This window comes from Canis aureus, chromosome 21, assembly GCF_053574225.1.
Source record: "Canis aureus isolate CA01 chromosome 21, VMU_Caureus_v.1.0, whole genome shotgun sequence".
NCBI classification, from domain to species: domain Eukaryota; kingdom Metazoa; phylum Chordata; class Mammalia; order Carnivora; family Canidae; genus Canis; species Canis aureus.
The window spans coordinates 34,461,175-34,483,300 of NC_135631.1; the positions used below are offsets into that span (position 1 = coordinate 34,461,175).

The following is a 22,126-nucleotide window of genomic DNA, read 5'->3' on the forward strand; positions in this document are numbered from 1 at the left end:
TATCTCAAAATGTCCATCCTCAGAGAAAGTTATTATTTTTCAGGAATGCGTGAATATATTTTGACTTGATCTTTCTAGATATAAAGAAAAATAAGGACATTGAGCTTTTTTTACACTTGTGCATGTTTCTAAAGAAATATGTCAGAAAAATTTCAGAGTAAGCTTTGCCTTTGTTTTTTCAGAACTGAAAGATATCTCTTTAAATTCTGTTGAATGTTCACAGGATAAGAGAAGGTAATCAAAGGCTCACTGAAAAACAGATGAACAAAGCCACTGAATCTTCTTGTGTGATCTAAAACAAAACACTCAGTGGAAATATCAAAATATATAGGTGTAAGGAATCTAGAGACCATTTTTGTCAACTGATTAATCATTCTGTACCTGAGGAGGCCAATCTGAGGAGAGTCATACTGCTAACTAGTCGGTGCTTAAAGCCATTTGTTGATTTAGCCATGTGCTCAGTAAATATTTCTACAACACTCTTTATGTGCCTGTGGTAGATGTTGACTTCCTGCCCACATCTTCTCAGTGTGCGTGTGCGCGCACACACACACACACATACACACTCCAGCTTCCTAAAGCATCTGTAAGTTTTTGAGTGCCCTCAGTGGGGACAGAAATTTGCAGTAATGAACACTGTCAAACAATGATGACCAGTATTGGTGAATACCACCCCTGAGACACAGTGGTTCCCAGAAGAACTGAGCCCTGATTGCCCACCTGCTCGTTAATGTACCTCACATGAAATCCTTTGTCTCCACCTCTCACTTCTTCACTTCCCTATTATTAGTATGTCCTGGGGTCACCTCTCACATTGATCATTTGTGCTTAAATCCTAAGTGAGTGTCTGCTTCTAGGGAACCAAATTGAAGGCAGTGGTGGAAACCTCTTCTCAAAAACCTTGTCTGTAGAGGATAAAGATAATAGGCAGGTCCTTCAACAACTCCGTGAGGAAGGCAGGCTTGTTCAATAGTCATTGGCATCTAACTTCTGATGGACCTCTGGCCAGGCATCGAGCACAAAGATGACCAATATATTGTCTCTCCCCTTACAGAGTTCAGACAAGTGAACACAGTATAGAACAGTAAGTACAAGGATTGAGGAAGGGGGTTTAGCCAATCTCTGGATCTGACTTTCAGTCATTAATTCCACTCAGTAAACCAGTGAGATGCCTGCCCACTGTTGTTCTCCCTGCTGTACGGAGGAGGAAGAGGTCAGAAGGTGCTACAAGAGGCGTTAACGGGGGGACCTAACCTTGATTTGAAGTGGGAGAGGGGGAAATTTTTTTTCCACTACAAGAAAAGCTTCGTGGCCATACACAAGGTGTGAAAAGGCTTAATTCCAGAATCCCAAATAGGAAAGGTGACATTTTCCCCTCTGTTCTAGGATTTCTCCCAAACGCCTCTTTTCCTTTCTTACTCTTTTCTACCTGTGAGAGGAGCCAGGATATGTATATTTCACTCTTTACTCTCTCTTTGCTCTTCAAAACCAAGTCAGCAAAGTCCCAGCAGTCGTTTCCTCATGGGTAGGAACTTCCCTTAGTCCATATGCTGAGTTCTAACTCTTGATTATTGTTGGGGTATCTAGTTTTGTCTCTCTACATAAAGTTGCCCTTTTTCTAAATTTAGAAATATCTTCTAAATCTTACTTTAATAAGACTGGCTTTTAAGACTATTGCCTCCTGATAGGAACGTAAACCTGATAAAATACCACAGCTGAATGATGATGTATTTATATTAGCCCAAATATTCACCTTAGAGTGCCAGACTGATTGTTTCAATAGTGGGGAGTTGGGATGGAGAAGAGGAAGTGATCCAACAAGCAAAGTGATACCATGATATAAGGCTAATTAAGTTTTTATCAATATATTATTTTCAAGATTATATCTATTATATATATTCAGGGGTTTTATTATTATTATTTTATTTTAGAGAGAGCACATGTGTGCGCCCACAAGCAAGGGAAGGGGGGTACAGGAGAGGAGAGGGAGAGAATCTTAAGCAGACTCCAAGGCCCGTGTAGACCTGGACACAAGCTTGATCCCACAACCCTGAGGTCATGACCTGGGCTGAAATCAAGAGTCAGATGCTTAAGTGACTGAGCCAACCAGGTGCCCCTATTCAGGGAAATTTATAACATTTAATGATATAACATAGGTACATGCCTTTCATGTAATGGGCATATAATCAAAACTTTTTCTCCTTCATTCTTTCTCGTTTAAACACAATGAAAGATACATTTATATAATGGTTACCAGTTTAATGTTCTTCAGAGCTCTGATTTTGACCAGATTATTTTATGCTCAGTAATTCATTAGCCATAGTGTAAGTCTTTATATACTTTGTGTTAGCAGGATAATTTTCTGAGGTTGATAATGATTAATTGGAAAAAGCAGTGCTAATATTACAATTGGACAAATTAACATGACTCTAATCCTAGGCCATCATATATTGTTATGATCAAGTGCTGTTAACTTTGATCTTGAGTCAAGAAAATCTGTGAGTTATCAAAGTCAGTAGGAAGAAGCCTAGAAAATAGGATATGTTGATGGATTAAATTTTAATGTTTTAGATGATTATACCTAAAGCTTCATTAGAATTATAGATTAAAGGAGATTAAAGCAAGTTCTCCTCAATATTATAGATGTGTTTGTCCAATCCTGTGCTGAGTTTCCTAGGGGATTTGGTAGCTGAAGAAAATAATATATTTATCTTCTCATATTGTGCTTTTGCTTTTCTCCTGCAGTTTAAATCATATATTTATCAATTTTATTTGGAGCACTAAAAGAACCTTACAGGCAGATTCTTATTAAAGTTTATCAGATGAAGAAATAAATTGCTATAGCTTTTCTGTTTAATAGGAATTGATCTTTGAAGTTCAACAAGCAAAGAACTCTGGAATCACAGTCCAATTGGAATTCCTCTTTGATTTCTTTCAGAGTGAAAGTGGTGTATGCTTTGGCTTATTTGGAACTGTTTTTTAAAAACTATATACTTTTTGTTTACTCTGATGCATTGTGTGTGTACATATGCACGTTTGTGTGTATTTTGTTGATATTTTTAGTTCAGAATTTCTAACACTTCCTTCATGGCTTCATGTTACTACTCATTTATTCATTTATCTGTCCAGTCGATAGTAGTTCATACAACGTTGCAGACACTGCACAAGCATTGAATAGACACATAATAGAATGCTGTCTCTGCTCAAATCAAAACAATTTAATCTCTCTTCTTTTTGCAATCCTCTTTTTTCAATTTATTTTAAGATTTCTTTAATGCAGAAATGATGAACATTTCCTTTGCTGAATATTATATTTTTTTTTTCCTGCGTAGGGTGTCCAGTCGTGTCACTAGCCCCATAGTATTGCTCAGTGATTGAGTTGTGAGCCTCTTTGTAATCAGGTGATGAAATATAGTAAAGACACCTGGGTCTATCATCTTTTGCTGTGATGACTTTTCTTAGAGGACTTTGGCTCGTTGATTGGTTTAATGTGCTGGCACAGTTATTAAGGAATTCTTCAATTTACTAGCAACATAATGGCTGCTTAAAAATCACAACAGGTGTGCCTGCGTGGCTCAGTTGATTAAGCACCTGCCTTCAGTTCAGGTCATGATCCTGGGGTCTGTGGATTGAGCCCCACTTTGAGCTCCCTGCTCAGTGGAGAGTCTGCTGCTTCCCTCTGTGTACTCACTCTCTCTCTCTCAAATAAATGCATACATTAAAAATAAACACAACAGTTAGAGTATTACAAATATATAATAGCAATCACCTGATGAATCAATGTAAAATATTATCTGCTAAAAGTAACAGAAGTAAACTTTAAAAAGGCCGAAGTTATTTTCCAGTTCTTTTTTCTTCTGGTAAGCTAAAGAAATTAGTATTAAATTAAATTCACATGTTAAAATAGATTATGAGGCAACATTTTTTTATAATAAATTTATTTTTTATTGGTGTTCAATTTACCAAAATACGGAATAACACCCAGTGCTCATCCCATCAAGTGCCCCCCTCAGTGCCCGTCACCCATTCACCCCCACCCCCCACCCTCCTCCCTTTCCACCACCCCTAGTTTGTTTCCCAGAGTTAGGAGTCTTTATGTTCTGTCTCCCTTTCTGATATTTCCCACACATTTCTTCTCCCTTCCCTTATATTCCCTTTCACTATTATTTATATTCGATTATAAGGCAACATTAAACGAACAGATAAGACAAATCTATCTCAAATATTATTAGACACTATTATTAGGTGAATTTCATAGAGTATCTGCGGAGTTCACTGTCTCTAAGAGGTAGATTATCTGCATTTAGGATAGCAGTACATGGGAAGGACTAGTACTTGACCAGATATTAACACTTTTGGATTCAGTTTACTGTAGGTCTTAGCTTTCAAATATGCAAAATTGAGATTAGTAATATGTCATTATTTTATTTTATTTTTTTAAAGATTTTATTTATTTATTCATGAGAGACACAGAGAGAGGCAGAGACACAGGCAGAGGGAGAAGCAGGCTCCTTACCAGGAGCGCGATGTGGGACTCGATCCCAGGACCCTGGGATCACGACTTGAGCCAAAGGCAGACACTCAACTGCTGAGCCACCCAGGCAACCATCATTATTTTATTTTTAATAATCAGCCTAGGGCAGCCTGGGTGGCTCAGTGGTTTAGTGCCGCCCTCGGCCCAGGGCCTGATCCTGGAGACCTGGGATCGAGTCCCACGTCGGGCTCCCTGCGTGGAGCCTGTGTATCAGAAAACACATTCCAACTAGCTTAAGAAAAAAATAATAAATTATTGGTTCTGTGATTGAAAGCAAGCGGTTGGAAGTAGCCTCTGTCTCATCAGGATTCAAACTTTAAGCATTTCAGTTGTTGAAACCGTAACTACACCTGGAAAAATGGAATCTTTCTAAGAAAGGAATAGAGAAATGAGATACTATTAATGGATAGATTTAGGCACCTATTAGTTTCTATGGTCAGAGAAGTCAGGTAGTATGGTATTTAGAGTATTTAAAATCACAGAGAAATTTGAAGGATGTAACATATTTAATGGACAGGATGCCTACAGAACTGTCAAACATTACATCTGTACTAGGATTATTTTCAATTTTTTAAAGCAATCTCTATACCCAATGTGGGGCTCAAACTCACGACCCTGACTTGCATGCTCTTCTGAGTGAGACAGCCAGGTGCCCCTTATTGGGCTTTTTAAAATAAATCAACCTTATTTAATATATCAGATTAAAAACAATAACAGCAAGTAGTAATCCCATTTCTTTTGCAGTCTGCCATGTGAAATGCTTGAAGAAAGGACTTTAAATGAATTAAATAGACTCACAGCATACTAACTGGTCTAAGAAAAATAAATGATCAATTCATATATAACTACGAGCTAATGCTAATAGATAACTTCTATGGATATTCCTGATGGTTGATAACATACAGGACATGTATTGTGTGCCAGGCACTGTGCTAGACCCCTTACATCATTTTTTTTTCTTTTAATTGCCTCTTGTCATATATGTGAATGTAGGTTTTCCTCATGCTTTTGTTCCTTGAATCTGCTGACACTGATCTCACGATGGAATGTGCCCATCTTTAGTTTTCCTTTTTTATTTTCATCAGCAGCGTGCTCATGTGTCCAAACCTCAAGCAAATATAATGACATAGGAAAATACTGTTTTTCCAGAACCCCTGTCTTCAGTTTACTGCATCAACCACTCTCAGCTGTCTTTGGGAATTTTTGCTCGTAGTCACCATTCTCGCCCCCCTACACACATGCATGCACACACAGACACAATAGGTTCCTAAGTTCTTTTATTCACAAAGAGCTACAGAGCTGCTGATTATCATGTCCTATGGACCTGGTTGACTGGAGCTCATGTCAAGGGCATTGGGGGGTGGGTTTACCAGGTCAGATTGTGACAAAAATATATTAATCAGAATTTATGAATTGTAACGGATTTGTGCTAAACAGTATGGATCTTGGTGGGCAGGAACCATTGACACAACTCATTTTTAACAAGAGTAGCCTTAATATTCACCTGATTGACTTCATTTTTGGAACTGAAAAGTAATGAATATTAAGAATGTGATTTTTTAAAAAGCAACTTTAGCAGACAATACAGTTGCTCAAAATTTGTCAGGCTGTGGATCATGTGCAGAGTCAAGCATACAGCCAAGAAAAGAGAATTAGTAATTTGGACAGGAAGTTGATCTCCATTTGAATTTTGAATGTGTCATATATTTCAGATGTTGGCTATAAAATCCTGATTTTCAGTTCCAATATTTAAATCTTTTCTTTGGCACCATCTTACTTCCATGTGGAAGCTTTGTACTTCTGCTTCCGATTTTTAACATAAATTCATTCTATTCATCAGAGGCCAAGTTTTATAGGAGAGTGGCATGCAAGGGACTGTCACTCACAATATACATTTTTAAGATGGAATGGTCTATTTTGCCCAGATTTAATTTTGACTCCTTGGAAACAATGGGAAACTAAAGTAATTCATCTCTCAACTTGCTAGGAGATGCTTTAAATTTCGGTAAGCAGCAGTATTATGTTAGCGTGGAACATTTGGGTAAATTTGTTTCAAGGAGATAATAAATAACTAAACTACTTGGTTAAAAATCAGAAACAAAACAGTTTGTTCTTGTCATCTGGTGTTGCTCAAATGATGAAAAATAGCTCTCTAAAGGTTTAACTAATCTGCGAATCTAGTTTGATGCTGTTGCTGGCTTTGTCCAATCACACTGTATGTAATACACTAAAACCCACTAAAAACCTTTGTATTTGAGTGTAAATACCTTCCAAGGTGATGTTGTCCAATAATTTGCATGAAAACATCTAGCCAGAAGCATGGTAGAGAAACAGGATGACTCAATTTTGTATTCTGTGCCTGTAATAATTAGCTTATGTGGCATCGTCCTAAAATATTAAAAGATAACTGATATAACTGTGTTTTCCTGGAGGAGGGGCTGAGGGAATTTTGAGTGATAGGATAAGTGAATGAATCACAAACACATGCATACACACGCATGCACGCACACGCGCTTGAATTGATTGTAAATGCAGGAGGAATATTTAAACTATCTGAAGTTTTTAACTCTCACCTATTTTGAAACCGGGGGAAATTTTGGCCGGTGTGGTCATGCCATCCAAGGGTAACTAACGAGAGATACTCTTCAGTTATAGCAGGTCAGAGCAACTGGCTCTGATATTCTTGGCACATGTGTACGAGGAGGATGAGAAACTTGCTTCTTATGGGCACAGTGTGGATAGTCTTCATTTTTATTTTTCCAAAGCTGTACAGAATAAGATCGCCAGACTATCGTTGAATGAGTGAGCTTGGCTCCCTCTGTTTGTTGGGAGACCCCAAATCTCCCTGGGTACAGTCTGAGTGGGATGGAGACAGGGGGCCCAGTAAAGGAAGAAAGGACTCAGCTGATACTTCCTCTTTTTCAGTTCTGCCCCCCTCAGGCCATGTGTCTGTTTTTACAGTTTGGTCTCCTAATTTTCATCCCTATAAGACAGACAGCAGAACATAAAAATAGGCTGATTCAGTGTGAATTGTACTTGATTCCTGAGAATTGTCTTTTAACCCAATCCCTTTGAGATGGTTTTGGATATATTTTGAGCGATTTGATTTCAGACTCAGTTAGTTTAACATAGCCGCACATGTCATATATTTTAAATAGTAGAGGAGATAGCTAAAAATGAATGCGATGGGGAAGAGAATTACTATGACTTCACCAAATTAGAATTTTCCTCAAGCTTATATTTAAAATAATATCTAAGCCACTTTTCAACTCTAAACAAAAGCCATGGTTAAGTAAACAATTCTAATTTTATGTAAGAAAGCATGAGGAACTGAGACTGGAAATATTATTTATAGATGATTATACAAATTAAACGTTCTGTGAATGTTTGCCATTTATTTTAATGTCCTATTGCCATGATAGTGAGCTGGTTGATGAATTAAATGCAGTTACACTTTCGCCAAATCCTGATGCCCTATGTAGATTTATGCTTACTGAAATGGATCAATTGAGCTTTTCTGTTAGGTAAGATCAGGGAGTAAATGAAATGTGCATCCTGTCACTGCGAAGTTTAGGGTTTGAGAAAGTCTGTTTATAAAAAATGAGGTAAAAAATGCCTCTAAGCCAAAAGCAACATCACATGCATTGGTGAAGAAGACATTTTGTTGTTAAGGCAATGGATGTAGCAACCAGTTGCGCAGTCCATTATGATCTTTGTTCTCTTATTAAATCATGATGAACTAAGAACACATTTAATTAATTACTTTAGAGTTTTATTAGAAAGCCATACTTCTGTTTTCCTTTGTATTTATATTTTGACCATATAAGAAATGAACGTTGTATAAAGAAAGCATTTTCTTTTTTTTTGAAAGAGAGAGAGAGGGAATGAGGGAGAGCAGGGGAGGAGGAGCAGAGGGAGAGGGAGAGAATCTCAAGCAGACTTCCTGCTGAGTGTAGAGCCTCACAGGGGCTTGGTCTAGGAGGGTGAGATCACGACCTGAGCTGAAATCAAGAGACAGTCACTTAACTGATTAGCACCCCTAAAGAAAGCTTTTTAAAAGTAGAGAAATAAAATACCTCAGTTAAAATAAGTATGGTTGTTGTGTATGCAGTATAATTTTATTGAATAAGGTGGTTTGGGGTTTTTTTCCAGTTTACTTAATAGAAGAAAAAAATCAATTTTGGGGATCTTATGTCTTCCAGAGTCTAGAAAGCCTGTTGCAGATGCATAAAATTTAAATAAAATTTGCAGTACACATTTTCATTAAGTTTTAGAAGCAATATAGAGTTTCTGGAAGAAAAGTAATAGGATTTTGTATAAAATATAGTACAATAACAAAAGGAAAAAATGTCTGAAAACTCTCCAATAAACTTATATTTTCTTCATTTTTATTTTTATTTCAGGCACACTTTAATGTAATAGAATCAAAATACTTAGTTTGAGTTAAACTAGTGTTTCTTTATCATGCTTTATCCTCTTTTGACTCTGTATGTGATATTCTTAATTGTAGGTTTAATTAAATTCTCTTTATTTGTTATATGTGACCCTGTGTATAAGAAAGAAAATTAAAAAAAAAATGTAGTCTGTTAGCTCTATTACCATGGGCCAAATGTAAGTCTAAATATATTAGTTGTTTTATGTAATTGGTCAGTGTCTGTTATTTTATTTAAAAGCTAGGGATAGCTATGTTTAACCTATCTTTTTGTCTCTCTTGGCACAGCGATGTGTGTATATAGATATTTAATGAATGTTTGTTGAAAATAATGATGTTGAATCACTTGAAATTTAATGCAGTTTCATCTTATTTTCTACATTTAAATTCTGTAAATGTAAAGAAGTTAGCAGGAATAAAGTCTAAAATGAAGATAAACTTATTCGAATTTTATCTTTTGATGGAATCCACATTCCAATTTGAAAATTGTCTCCTAAATATAAATTACAGTGTTGCAAGAGGAATCAATAAACTGTTAATTAGATTTGAGACTCTGGTGGATTCAGAAGATTCTCTTACTTTGTGTATATGATGAATTCTGATTTTGTATTTTAGCTTTGTTACAAAATTAATGCTGTAAGAAATGCTTCAGGAATTAGAATTTTTATGCATGTTAAAATTCCTTAGCTACTTAATTCTTTTTAAAGGAATTAATTAAATGGTAATTTTTAGAGTTGTTGATTCTAAATGAAATAAATTCAAAGTCATGGTTTCCTTTAGTATTATGAGTTATGCATTCTGTTATTTATTAATATAGTTTCTAGTTTGGTCTTCAGAGAGATCTATCATCTATAGAACTTTGGGATCATGGTATATTTCTCAGATCAAAAAAAGAGAGGCAGATTCCGTAGCAAATAAATTTGAGAGACAAAACAAGATCTGTTTTATTCCTGGAGATGTATAATGTACATTCATATACTGAAACTCAAAAGCTGAAAAGAGATGATTTTAACTTCACTGTTTATTTTAAAGTCATAGGGCCATAGAATATCTTAAGAACTAGTTATTTCTAACTAGTGGAGGTGGAATATATTTTAAGAAGCACTAATTTCTTGAATTTCTTAGAGTAATATTCTTTTTACAAAAATGTATACTGTATTTTCCTTTAATACAATTTCAGAGTATCCATGTTTTAGGTATTAAATGAGGCACAGAAAAATGCATTTTTACCTAATGCTCCAGTTTCTCCTGAAGACATAGGGAAGATGGATCATATCTCCAATCAAGAGAAGAAAGGAAAAGGAAATCAGTATAAGTGGGTTATTTTAACATTGCAGAGAACTAAACTAGTCTTGGAGCCTCAAAGAATAAAACCTTTAAATTCCTTGACAGTCATTTGTTCATTCTTTCCTTTCCATTTTCATTCTGTAACACAATTTATATCCATAATTTATAGTTATGGCATAGCTGAGCAACATCAATGGCTGATGGAAATGTCTGGATACATTTATTCTCGAAGAGCCAGTGCTCATTCACCACTTTGGTAGAATATGATAATATTAGTGTGTTAGATAATCTGATCTTTTTTGCTGTCTAGATTCAATTATTCTTGATCTCTTGTCTGAATCTCATGAAGAAATTTATGCCAATATTGTCTAGATACACCTTTCTTCACTAATTTCAACATGTGATATATATATATATATATATTTTTTAAAGTCACATTGTCAGTGAAGTATTAGCGAGTCACATTTGTACATTTTTCTTGAATTATTCTGTTTATGATTTTATGATTTAGGGGTGTGTGTGTATGTGTGTTCTGAGTGTGTACATATATAACTTCTATGCATTATGCATTCTTTATTTTTTCTTGACAAATGATTCTCAGACCTATACTGAGATACATTTTCCTCAGTGCAAGATGTATCACTGATACAGTGTTTTAATATGGTTTTAGGAAATATTGGCTTATCTTTATGGATCTTCGTGGAGTATTTTATGAAAGGAATACTATGAGGGGTTTATTATTTAAAATATACATAAAATATATGCAGTGCTTGATCCAGTATATTTTTACATTTTTACTCAAATAAATAAAGCACTCTTCTTTTCTTTTTTTATAGAGCAATGAAGTTGTCTACTACAATGCCAAGGATGATCTTGATGTGAGTATTAAAAGTTTTACATTAAACTTTGAGATAAACTGAATTATGCTAGGATGACTGGCTTTATAGAAGAAGCTGACATAGCAGGTTCAGTTTTTCAGAAAACGTTCTCTAGCATAAACAGAATACTGGTTTGACCTAACAAGGTAGTGATGGATTTTAGGGCTTATGTGATCTTTAATAAATTGTCTTTGGCATCTTTCTGGGTGGAAAAGCCATGTGTTTCTCTGGATCTGAACTTTCGCTGTGCCCTGTGCAGACCTCAGCCCTCCACGCTGACTGTGGTATCTCACACTCCATTAGCAACATGGGCAACAGAGTTTGGATCCCATCCATCTCTGGAGCCTGACTCTTTTCACCAGGGTTACTAGGCAGGTCTTCTCTGGCCTGAACTGCACATTCCAGGGGGCCCACTTATTTCCCCTACAATGTGAACCACACCTGGGAAGCTGTGCCTTGCCCAACCGATCTTTGAATCATAGTAGGTGTTCAATATGCCTTTTTCAATAAATGACTGTAATGTACATATTCAGGTGATTTTCAAACATGGATTATTTTAGCACAAATAAGTTACTTCTAATATTGCCACATTTGAGCAGACTTGAGGGAGACATTTTAATGACTCAGTTATAGTGGAAGCATTTGCAAAATTATAAAAAATAAGTTTACACTTAAGTTCATTTAAATTCTAATATATTTGACTTTTTTATCATGAAAAAAATATTTATTTACACCTATTTATCCAAAAGTGTTTGTTGAAGGCTTCTTGTATTTTTGGTATCCTTCCAAGAACTTGGGATAGATTTGTGAACAAGTCAAACAAATATAAAAAAAATTACCATTTATTATTCACACTTTTTAATCTGACTCAGAAAATATATTCATGTACTATTTTCTCCTAGCTACTTCACGGGAAAGTGAAAAACATATATAAATCAATTGTAGCGGGCCTTTAGGAAAAAAAATTAAAAAACAACACAAGGTAGTTTGCTTGAGATGCCACACCTTTTCAAACTGCACCACTACTACTACTCCTGAACATCATAGTTTATTGAGCACTGATCTTGCCTGCACACTCCTGACCAGTCTACACACATTCTTTTATTTAATTCCTTCTATGACACTATGAAGGAAGGAGCTTGTGTTTTCTTCATTTAATAAATGAAGAACTAGGATTCTTTTAAAAAGTGCTTTCTTTTTACTAGCCATGGGTGTTTTGTTAGTGCTTTTATGATAATTATTATCCTTTTATGATAATTTTATATGTCATTTTAATGATGTAGGAAGTTTGTTAGGGACAAACCAACAGTTAACACAAGGTGTTTTAATAGTTTATTGATTGATGGGGCACCTGGGTGGCTCAGTGGGTTAAGAGTCTGTCTCTTGATTTTGAATCATGTCATGATCTTGATGGTCAGGTCCTGAGAGCAAGCTCAGCATCGGGCTCTGTGCTCACTGGGGCGTCTGCTTGAGATTCTCCTCTCCGTCTTCCTCTGCACCGCCCCCCCCCACCCCCCGCTTGCACTGGCTTTCTCTCTCTCTCTTTCTCTCTCTCTCTCTCTTTCCCTCTCCCTCTCAGAATAAATAAATCTTCTTTTTAAGATTTTTTAAAATTTATTTATTCATAAGAGACACAGAGAGGCAGAGACACAGGCAGAGGGAGAAGCAGGCTCCACCTAGGGAGCCCAACGTGGGACTCGATCCTGGGTCTCCAGGATCATGCCCTGGGCTGAAGGTGGTGCTAAACCGCTGAGCCACCCAGGAATCCCCCAAATGAATAAATTTTTAAAAAATAGTTTATTGATTGGTATTAGAATGAATATTATCTTGGGGCAGACATTTTGTTTCACTGTTAAATGGATTAGTATTTGATATTTAAAAATTATGTGGTCATTTAAAATATACATGATAAATCTTTTTCACCCTTCCTTGTATTATACTAATTATAGCTATTTACAAATAGTTTGTAAAACTATGACAAAGATTTCATATTAAATAAAGTAGTTGGATGAACATGCTTGGTCCAATCCCCCAATTGAGTGTTGCCTAAAGATGATGATACCAAATAATCATCAAATATGTTTGCAAATATGTTTTTCTTTTCCTTAAAGCAAATAAAGAAGTCCTATTTTTGGTGTCAAATAAAATAGTTTTGTTTACTTACGTCAAGTTTGCTTCTGAATTAGAAAGTTTTTTTATTTTGCATAGAAATAGTGGGTTTTCTTTGTTCAGGATTTTAACAACCATATGCATAGATGTAGATGCAGCCTTTTAGTGAGCGCCTCCCCAGTTAGTATTCAGTGGTATAATAGAATAGTACAAAGGTAAAATTCATAGTAGTCAGTCACTATGCTGCAAAGTTAGTATATGTCCATTAAAATGGAAAAGTGTGCAGGGATTGTATATTTCTACTACTTGAGCTGTGCTCAGTGCTTAGGGCTACATCATTTGCCGATACAGATGTTTATTCATTTATCCAAATAAAATTGTGTAGGAGAAAAAAGGATTAATACAAGTGAACCTGTTGAACTCATCATGTTTTATTGCCTTCTTCCATCCCCAAAAGTCTATAATATTATAATAAGTTATAAACGTACCTATAAGAAAGATGCATTCTCTTTCTTAGGCCAAGAGATAAGCTTTAGCAAGTGAAATCAAGACTCTGTAAAGCAAAATATCAACTTTAAAATGTAAAACTTAAAAATTATTCACAGAAAAAATAAAATGATGCTCAGGATTTAGAGAAAGTATTTTCAATTCTTTATATATAAATAATAACTGTGAGAATAATTCACAAAGAATATCGTATAGTAGGAAGAGGGTTAGGATAGAAATGAGACTTTGCTTCACGCTTCATTCCAACCCCCAAATCATACTCACTTATAAGGCAGTAAAGCTCATTAAAATTGTTTGCCCTTCACGTAAGACATGCTCTAGGTAATTAGGTGATCCACAGATTTCATTGCAGTTCAGAATATTCTCGGAATACTAGTAGCGGGATCAAGTTTGTTGGAAAATTGTACTATTTCGTGTAAATTTTTTGAGAGCTTATTAAGAACTATAAGGTAATTTATTTTATATTTCAATGAAACTTTTTTTCTTTTTTTCTTTTTTTATTTTTATTTTTATTTTTTTTCAATGAAACTTTTCATTGGGGAAGATTATAGTGCTTTAGAAATGATAGTTCTATTGCTCTTGTAAACCCTTAGACACTGAATAAAAATGAACCATGGGCAGTGATTGGTGTATTGGTTTGACTCTTATAGAGAGAACTAAAGTAAATAAAAGTAACTGAAGGACAAAAGTTTATTTCCCTCATGTAAACATTCTAGATATGAGACCTAATGTGGCGAGTCTCAATCTTCTAGGCTCCAGGGTCCTTCTCTCAGTTTTTCCGCCCTCTTCAGTACAGCTTTTCCATGTTGTGATCCAAGATTGCTGCTCCAACATACACACTGAGTTTTGCATCCTAGATAACAGGAAGGAGGCGCGTGGCAGTAGAAGGCAAGCCGTGGGCCTTTAAGTGTATGTTTGCAGTTTGTACACATCGCTCACATCTGCATCCCTTGTCCGCACCTTGGTGACCAGCCTTGCTGATTTGCATCAGGATGTGGGAATTTAATCCTCCTCAACGTAGGCATGCAGTCAAACAAAATAGAGGATTCTGTTACTAAAGAGAGAATACTAATTGCAAAATAATTAGCAGCTTATGAACAGATCCTCAGTTCCCTCTTCTTGACTTATTGAAGTTAATTCCGAAATGCTACTCACTTATCTGAGTGACTTCTATTCAAGTTCTTCAACTTGGAACTGAGGGAAAAATTCTTTTTTTTTCAAAAGATTTTATTTATTTATTAATGAGAGAGAGAGAGAGAGAGGCAGAGACACAGGCAGAGGGAGAAGCAGGCTCCTTGCAGGGAGCCCAACGTGGGACTCAATCCTAGGTCCCCAGGATCACACCCTGAGCTGAAGGCAGATGCTTAACCACTCAGCCACCCAGGCATCCCAAAAAAACTCTTTTTTATAGTACAATGTACATAAAATTATGTGCTTTATTGAATATCTCTTAGTCTCCCCTTAATGCATGTGTTTTGATCAGTATAATTAAATTATTTTCTGCAATGGAAATATTTATTATCTTACAATGAAAGAAAGTTCAGACATGTAAGTAAATGTTACACTTTGATATTCTAATTTTGGTTTACAGTAGTTACACATTTTTTTTGAAGATTGTTTCTTACCTGATGAAGTTGGACTTCCATGGCGAAATTTACAAACTTTACCAGAAGTCTTGCAATAGAGGTGGATTTAATTGGCTCCAATACTCACAATTTGTAGTGCTTAATATTTTGTATATCAAATGTTAACAAATCATAATGTCATCTCATTGTTTTGGTTCACATTGGCTTGTCATCACTGTTCTTTGCCCTTTGGACTTTTTATATACTGATTTAATTATTTACAGTAGTTTTATTACTCAAATCCATAAAGCCACATCCAGTAATAAAAATAGGTAACTGGAAATTATAGAATGGTAGTTTTATCATCTCACACATCAGCAGCTAATATCTAGTGAATAAACGAACTAATTGGATTGGTAATATTGAGACAATATTATTGATTAATAAATTTGTCCTCATTTGTTTAAGTGGTTGTATAAATGGTTGAGAGCTAATGTTTCTGTTTTAAATGTTATGCCTCCTGAAGGAGACCAAAGGATTGTAAATCCTGAGCCTGTGATTATGATTTTTAACTTTTTCTCCATTTCTGTTTTAGCAGGAAAGGATTTTTTTTTTAAGGAAAGGATTTATTTTTCCATTATCATGCCTAGTGGTATAGTGATCATTTTCTCGATGTCCTACCTCTCTTACATCAGTCATTTTGTTTCCATGTCCATGATGAATGTATGATTTTAGACATTATTCTTAAATATTTAAGAGCTTCTTGAAATGGAGCTTAAGAGCTTCACATTTTATTTTATGCTTCTACATTATCCATGTACCTTTAATGATCTATATTATTAACATGTAAATATGTGTAAAATACTGTATCCCTAATTCTTTTTCAATTGTCAAGATGTTCATATCAGTTATTATTGCCTTTGTTTGGCATTTGAGACACTGATGAAACTTAACTAGTTCTTTCCTAAGTCATCGTGAATTTTATAAAGAAATGACAGCTTCTTCTTGGAGGTACAACCAGTCTTTTTAAATTATTCCCTTGGGATCCTTCCCTAGATTGTTACTTCCTGGAGGGCAGCTGTTGGTACTCACAGCAGGTGACTTAGTTCTTACAGCAACCAGCACATTGTAATCACTTAGGTTTTTTCCCCCCCAATAAGTCAGTGAATCAAAGTTTCAAGAGGAGCTTTTCTTGACACAAATACGAACTGGCTGATGATTAGCAAAGTCATAATTATATATCTTCCATCTCTGTGCTCCATACTTGGTCTCATTTTTAAGGATGCCCTTTTACCACCATGCTCAATTTCAGCCCAGGCCTGTGTGTTTCTGTTATCTGAAGAATTAGAATCAAAAGACCCTGACGAAAATGTTCCCCCTTCTCAAATGCCTACTCTTTACCAGAAACCATACTATACATTCAATTCCATTCTTTGCCTTCAAATTACAAATATGACAGAAGCAAGAACAAATGCTTGGAAAGAAATCTGTACCATTTTGCTGTTTCCTAATCTTGAGACGGGAAAAGTCTTCCTTCAGTTAAAACTAATCAGATAGAGGGCAGCCCTGGTGGCTCAGTGGTTTAGCACCACCTTCAGCCCAGGGTGTGATCCTGGAGACCCGGGGTCGAGTCCCACATCGGGCTCCCTGCATGGAGCCTGCTTCTCCCTCTGCCTGTCTCTCTCTCTGTCATGAATAAATAGATAAAATCTTAAAAAAAAAAAAAAAACCTAATCAGATAGAAACCAGTCAGTGGAGGGAGTACATGAAGAGATCAATAATAGTACAGTAAAAATACTGTAGTATTAAACATGTTTCCTTTGAGATATTCTTTCAGTTACTTCGCAGAAAACATTAAATGTATGCTTATTCTCTAAAGAAAGAACCAGTGATCTGTATGTAAAGTAGACTAAAATAAAATCATCAAAATCAATACTACTAAAATAACAATTTCACTGGATGAACTAACAAACTTAAGAGTGCAGATTATCCATCAGAAGAAAAAGGAAATACTCCCAGAATGTCAAAAATGTTTTAAAAAATTGTGTGAGAAACGATAACATATGGATGGGGACAATATGCAGTGAGGTGAACCATACATCATGTGTTCCCAAAGATCAAGTCAAAGCGTATGGATTAGAGATTTAAAAAAAAAAAAAAAAAAGCTTAATGGAAGAAAGCATTCAGGTTTGCAAAGAAATCTGTATATAATTGTAGATTTGAAAGGCTACAGTGTTTCTTTCATTAGAGGAGACAATACGTTTATGTTGGTTAGGATACTGGACATAGGAATATTTTTTAGCAAAGATTTTTAAAGGATTTAGCCAAGATTTTCAAAACTCAAGAACATTTATACCAAAAAACTTGCTCAAGGAAATCCAAGAAGAGATTTCTAGGAGGCAGCTATTTATTTAATTTGGCCTCGAATACTGTTATGCTTAGCTTATGAGTGGACTTTGAAAACAGGTGGCTGAAATTTCCCCAGCAAGTGTGAAGCTTCCCATATAGCAGAGCCAGATTCAATTACGGATACGTGTTGATGTGCTGGCACAGTGTTAAGATCAGAATCTGAATGATTTTGAATGTGGTACATTCTCCAGTTTGCCACAATCCCGTTACTCCCTTGTTTTACTCTCAGCCTGTATCACCTATGCACACAACAGATAAAATAAAAAAAAATGTACAGGAGAGAATCTGTAGCATCCCAGCATTTAAGGGAAGGTGAGGGGAAGGGGGTGGGCATGTGGGATATGAATAACTGGAAATGAAGAAGGAGTAGCTTTCATAGTAGAAATAAATCATACAAAGAAGGACGTAAATTTAGTATATTTTGGATTCCAGATTAAATTTGGAATCTCCGGTTTCCTGTTATTCTTGCATGCTGGTCTATCAGCACTTAAGATTTGAATATACAGAATGATATATTCAAGTGCAATCTATTGATTTTGTTCATTATAATGATGATACATGGCCTCACTTAAAGGTAGAACAAGCGTTCAGAGGTAATCAATTATTCCTTTGGAATATAACCTTTCAGTTGGCTGTATCTGAGTTAGTTTGTGGGGAGCTGTCGAGTTATAAGCTTTTCAATGGCTGTGATATAAGACCATTCCTCAGGGGCATTTTATGATTTCTGTACTCCCATACTTAGATCAGTGGTATTTATATTCACCACTGGGTATAAAAATACTTCGTGACAGCCAGATTTAGCTGAAGCAGTTGCTGGAATAAAGGGTAAAATTAATGTCCCTTTGGATTGCAATGGATGATGAAAAGTTATGACTATCATTATGTAAACAAATTTTCCAATCGAGACTTAAAGGTGCAGGTGTAACTGGGCTAAGTTATTTGCTGATCCACAGTTCCATGCTGAGCACATAGCTTACTGGAAACTTAAGACACTTATTCCTATGGCCAGTGTGCTAATTAATGTTAATATATTCTCTCCTCCAATTATGTGATCATTATGCCCTACAATTTTTTTAAATTTTATTTATTTATTCATGAGAGACACAGAGAGAGAGGCAGAGACACAGGCAGAGGGAGAAGCAGGCTCCATGCAGGGAGGCCGATGTGGGACTCAATCCCAGGACCCCGGGGATCACGCCCTGAGCCAAAGGCAGACGCTCAACTGCTGAGCCACCCAGGTGTCCCACCTACTATTTTTCTAATAAAATACTAAGTATTCTTGATAAGCCAATTCAAGTACTACTTTCTCTGGAAGGTTTGTTGAGTTTTTTAGGTAGCGAATGGTATTTCCTTCCTCTGAGTGTCATAAACTAGTTGTCACACCTATCTGGTCTTGTGGTATAATACACCATTTGTATACAGGGATTAACTTTTCTCTTAAATTTTTAGCACCTTGAGATAAGGATCTTAGTCACTTTTTCTCTAGTATTAGTAATAGTTAGTAGGAGTAATTTTTGAGGTGATACCTATTAAATTGGGTAGGTTTCATATGTTTCAATACCCATAGTACTTACATAGCATTTGTAAAAATGTGTTTACTTTTTAAAGTGGCGCTCTATTTGCAAAGTAACTAGGAAACCTCTGGCAAGGATGGTGGAAGTGAAAATGTTTGGTTTCAAGGTTGGGTGGAAACAAGTTAAGACGGGAGTGGCAAAGCTGTCCTTGACCATGGACACAGTTTTCTCATCTTTTCTCACCTAAGCCTCCCTCTCTTGGCCCTTGAAACAGTCATGAGGACCAGCAGTAATGTCAAAAAAGGCAATGTGGTTCCTCCACATCCAAAACTGATTCGAGTTGGGAATAAGCAGGTTTAGAATATTTATATCCAATTCCTTCAAGTGCCATGAGAATCAGGATTTGGGGTTCCAAGTCAGGGCAGATCTGATAAGCTAAATTATTATGAATCTCTGTGATGATATCAGACTTATTGTATTTACTCCATCAAACTAAAGATGTGAATCTGCACATAATTAGAATAAGTAATAGTTGCTCAATTTCATTTCTGAAGAGGTGATAGCATTAAAATGGGTGCCTCTCTATGTAACATTTTTTTAAACTTTTTTTTCACCAGGAAAAGATATCTTAAATGTATAGAAGACAGGAAAGTATAATATCTCCATAATTGCTTCCTCTATTATTTGCTTAAATATTTTATCATAAATTAGTGATATGCCATTTCATTTCTGTATACTTCTGTATGCAATTTGTTTTTCTCCTTTAAATAAATGACAAGACATACATGTATGATCATTATACACCGTGTTATACAGTGGAGGGAGCAGAGTGTGATGGTTAAGAGATTGTATTCTGGAGTGCCACTGCCTGGATTTGAATCCCAGCTCGGCTATTTTCCTAGCTAAGTGATATTGGCAGTCATATAATCTCTCTGTGTTTTACTCTCTTGATCTGTAAAATAAAGGTAATAGTAATAACTACCTCACACAGTTACTGTGAAAACTAGTTAACACATATAAAGCATGTAGAACTTTCCCATCTTGTAATAGGTAATCAGGAATGTTAATGAGCATAATTTAAAAAATAATTATTAATTTATTATAATAAATTTAAGATTTATTTGAAACGATTTTAGCTCCAAGTGGAACCTGTTTGTATGTGTGTATTTGCTGACAATACTGAAGGGGTATTAGATTGAGCTATTTTCCATTTATTGTTATGAATATATATAATCCTTGCATTTGTATAAAAAACTTAAGACAATGCCTAACAAAATAAATACCTGAGTAGAATCTTCAAAAAACTATTTAAAAATATAAACACAATGCAGTGATTTGTCTTCATATCTTTGTAGATTTTGTCTAACCAGATTTGAAAGGAAAATTAAATGTCAAAAAATGAAAGAAAATGCTCCTAATGCAACATTTTTAAATGAAATTCCACATTCAAGTTCTCCTGAAATTTGAAATTCATTGAGGTTCTTAGTTTAGGTTTTAGAGACATCTGTCCCAACAAATCCTTAAATTCCCTGAAGGTTAGTGAAGCAGATTCCCCAGAAGGCTTGAGTTGTACCAGCAAGCTGCACTATTTTCTTAATTCCCAGAACAAGCAGAAAGAAAGCAGATCATTACAAACCCTTATTAACCTAATTCCAAGATCTATGTTTCTGACTAAATTTCAAATGAAATGATTTCAACCCCACAATTCCCATGTCGATAAGTTGAGTTGATTTATTTGGTACATTTTATTGTATTGATTGTGTTAAAAATTTGACCTGTCTGCGACATTTGGCTGGTCCCCTGAATTCCCTTGCATATTTATGTTGCTATTTATTTTCTTAGCAGAATCTTGTCTACATTAAAATTAATTCCAACATAATGCCCTATCTAAATGTCTTTTTGAAAGCCCAATCTTTCATGATTTTATTTTATTTTAGAGAAACAAATGTGATTGTAGAATGAGCTAGTAGAGGTATGCATCAAACAGCAACGCAGTCTATTCTAATTATTAATGAAAGAATTAAGCGAAAGTTTCTTTTCTTTTTTTACACTATCTTATAATATGCGACCTTTATTTCAGACTCTGTTGATGACTGACATTGATTCCTCAAATAGGTGATGGCAGAGAAATCAAATATTAAATTGCTTCTGTATAATAATTGGTTTAATCAGAATTGTTTTGTGTATTAGTTTAAAATAAATGGTTTAAATATTTTGGATGCTATATGTTTGGATTGTAACAATACTCAACATATATATGCTTATTCTATACTAGGCACTAAGTGTTTTATATACAGTGCACCTTTTAAAGTCCACACTAATCCATTCGGACATATACTATTATTTTAATGATTTTCAGATAAGACAAATGCAATTTAATGAGCTCAAGAGACCTGCCCAGTGTCACACACATGGTATTTGGCTATGCAGGGAATTGAATGTCATGCTGATGGTATGATCCATAGCGAGAGTCATGTGTCACTATTCTTGCCACCCTGCCTCTACCTGGGGCACCTTTGGGAGATGAGAAAGGGCCCTGATGTGGCTGTTATAAGACTGAAGGTTACAATCTTTTGAGAGTTTTGATTTAAAATTTTAATTTAGTATGCCTACTCATTATTCTGTCCATGTTTAATTATTTGGTTTGTATTTTATCTAATCAGCTTCCTCATTGACAGTTATTTGTTTAAGGTGATTTGCAGTGGGTAAAATATGAGCTGTAGGATTGAAAAGATTGTTAGACTTGGCATCATAAATCCTCACTGATCTGATCCACTATCTGCAGTGGTATTTACTATTGATACTTAAAAGTCTGCAGGCACCACTGTGTGAAATATAGCCACATTAAGGTTCGCTGGGGAGAAAACAAACAAACATGAAAGTAGTAAAAA

At 35.4% G+C, this 22,126-nt stretch overlaps 1 protein-coding gene across 8 annotated transcripts in view; it reads left to right on the plus strand.

Moving 5' to 3' along the window:
- Positions 1 to 22,126, plus strand: part of CACNA2D1 (calcium voltage-gated channel auxiliary subunit alpha2delta 1) — a 475,096-nt gene that overhangs the window by 270,649 nt on the left and 182,321 nt on the right. For all 8 annotated transcript variants that reach the window (XM_077863845.1, XM_077863847.1, XM_077863846.1 and 5 more), the window contains exon 5: positions 11,090 to 11,131. In XM_077863845.1, coding sequence (XP_077719971.1) covers positions 11,090 to 11,131 — 42 coding nt within the window. The remainder of the gene's footprint in view (positions 1 to 11,089; positions 11,132 to 22,126) is intronic.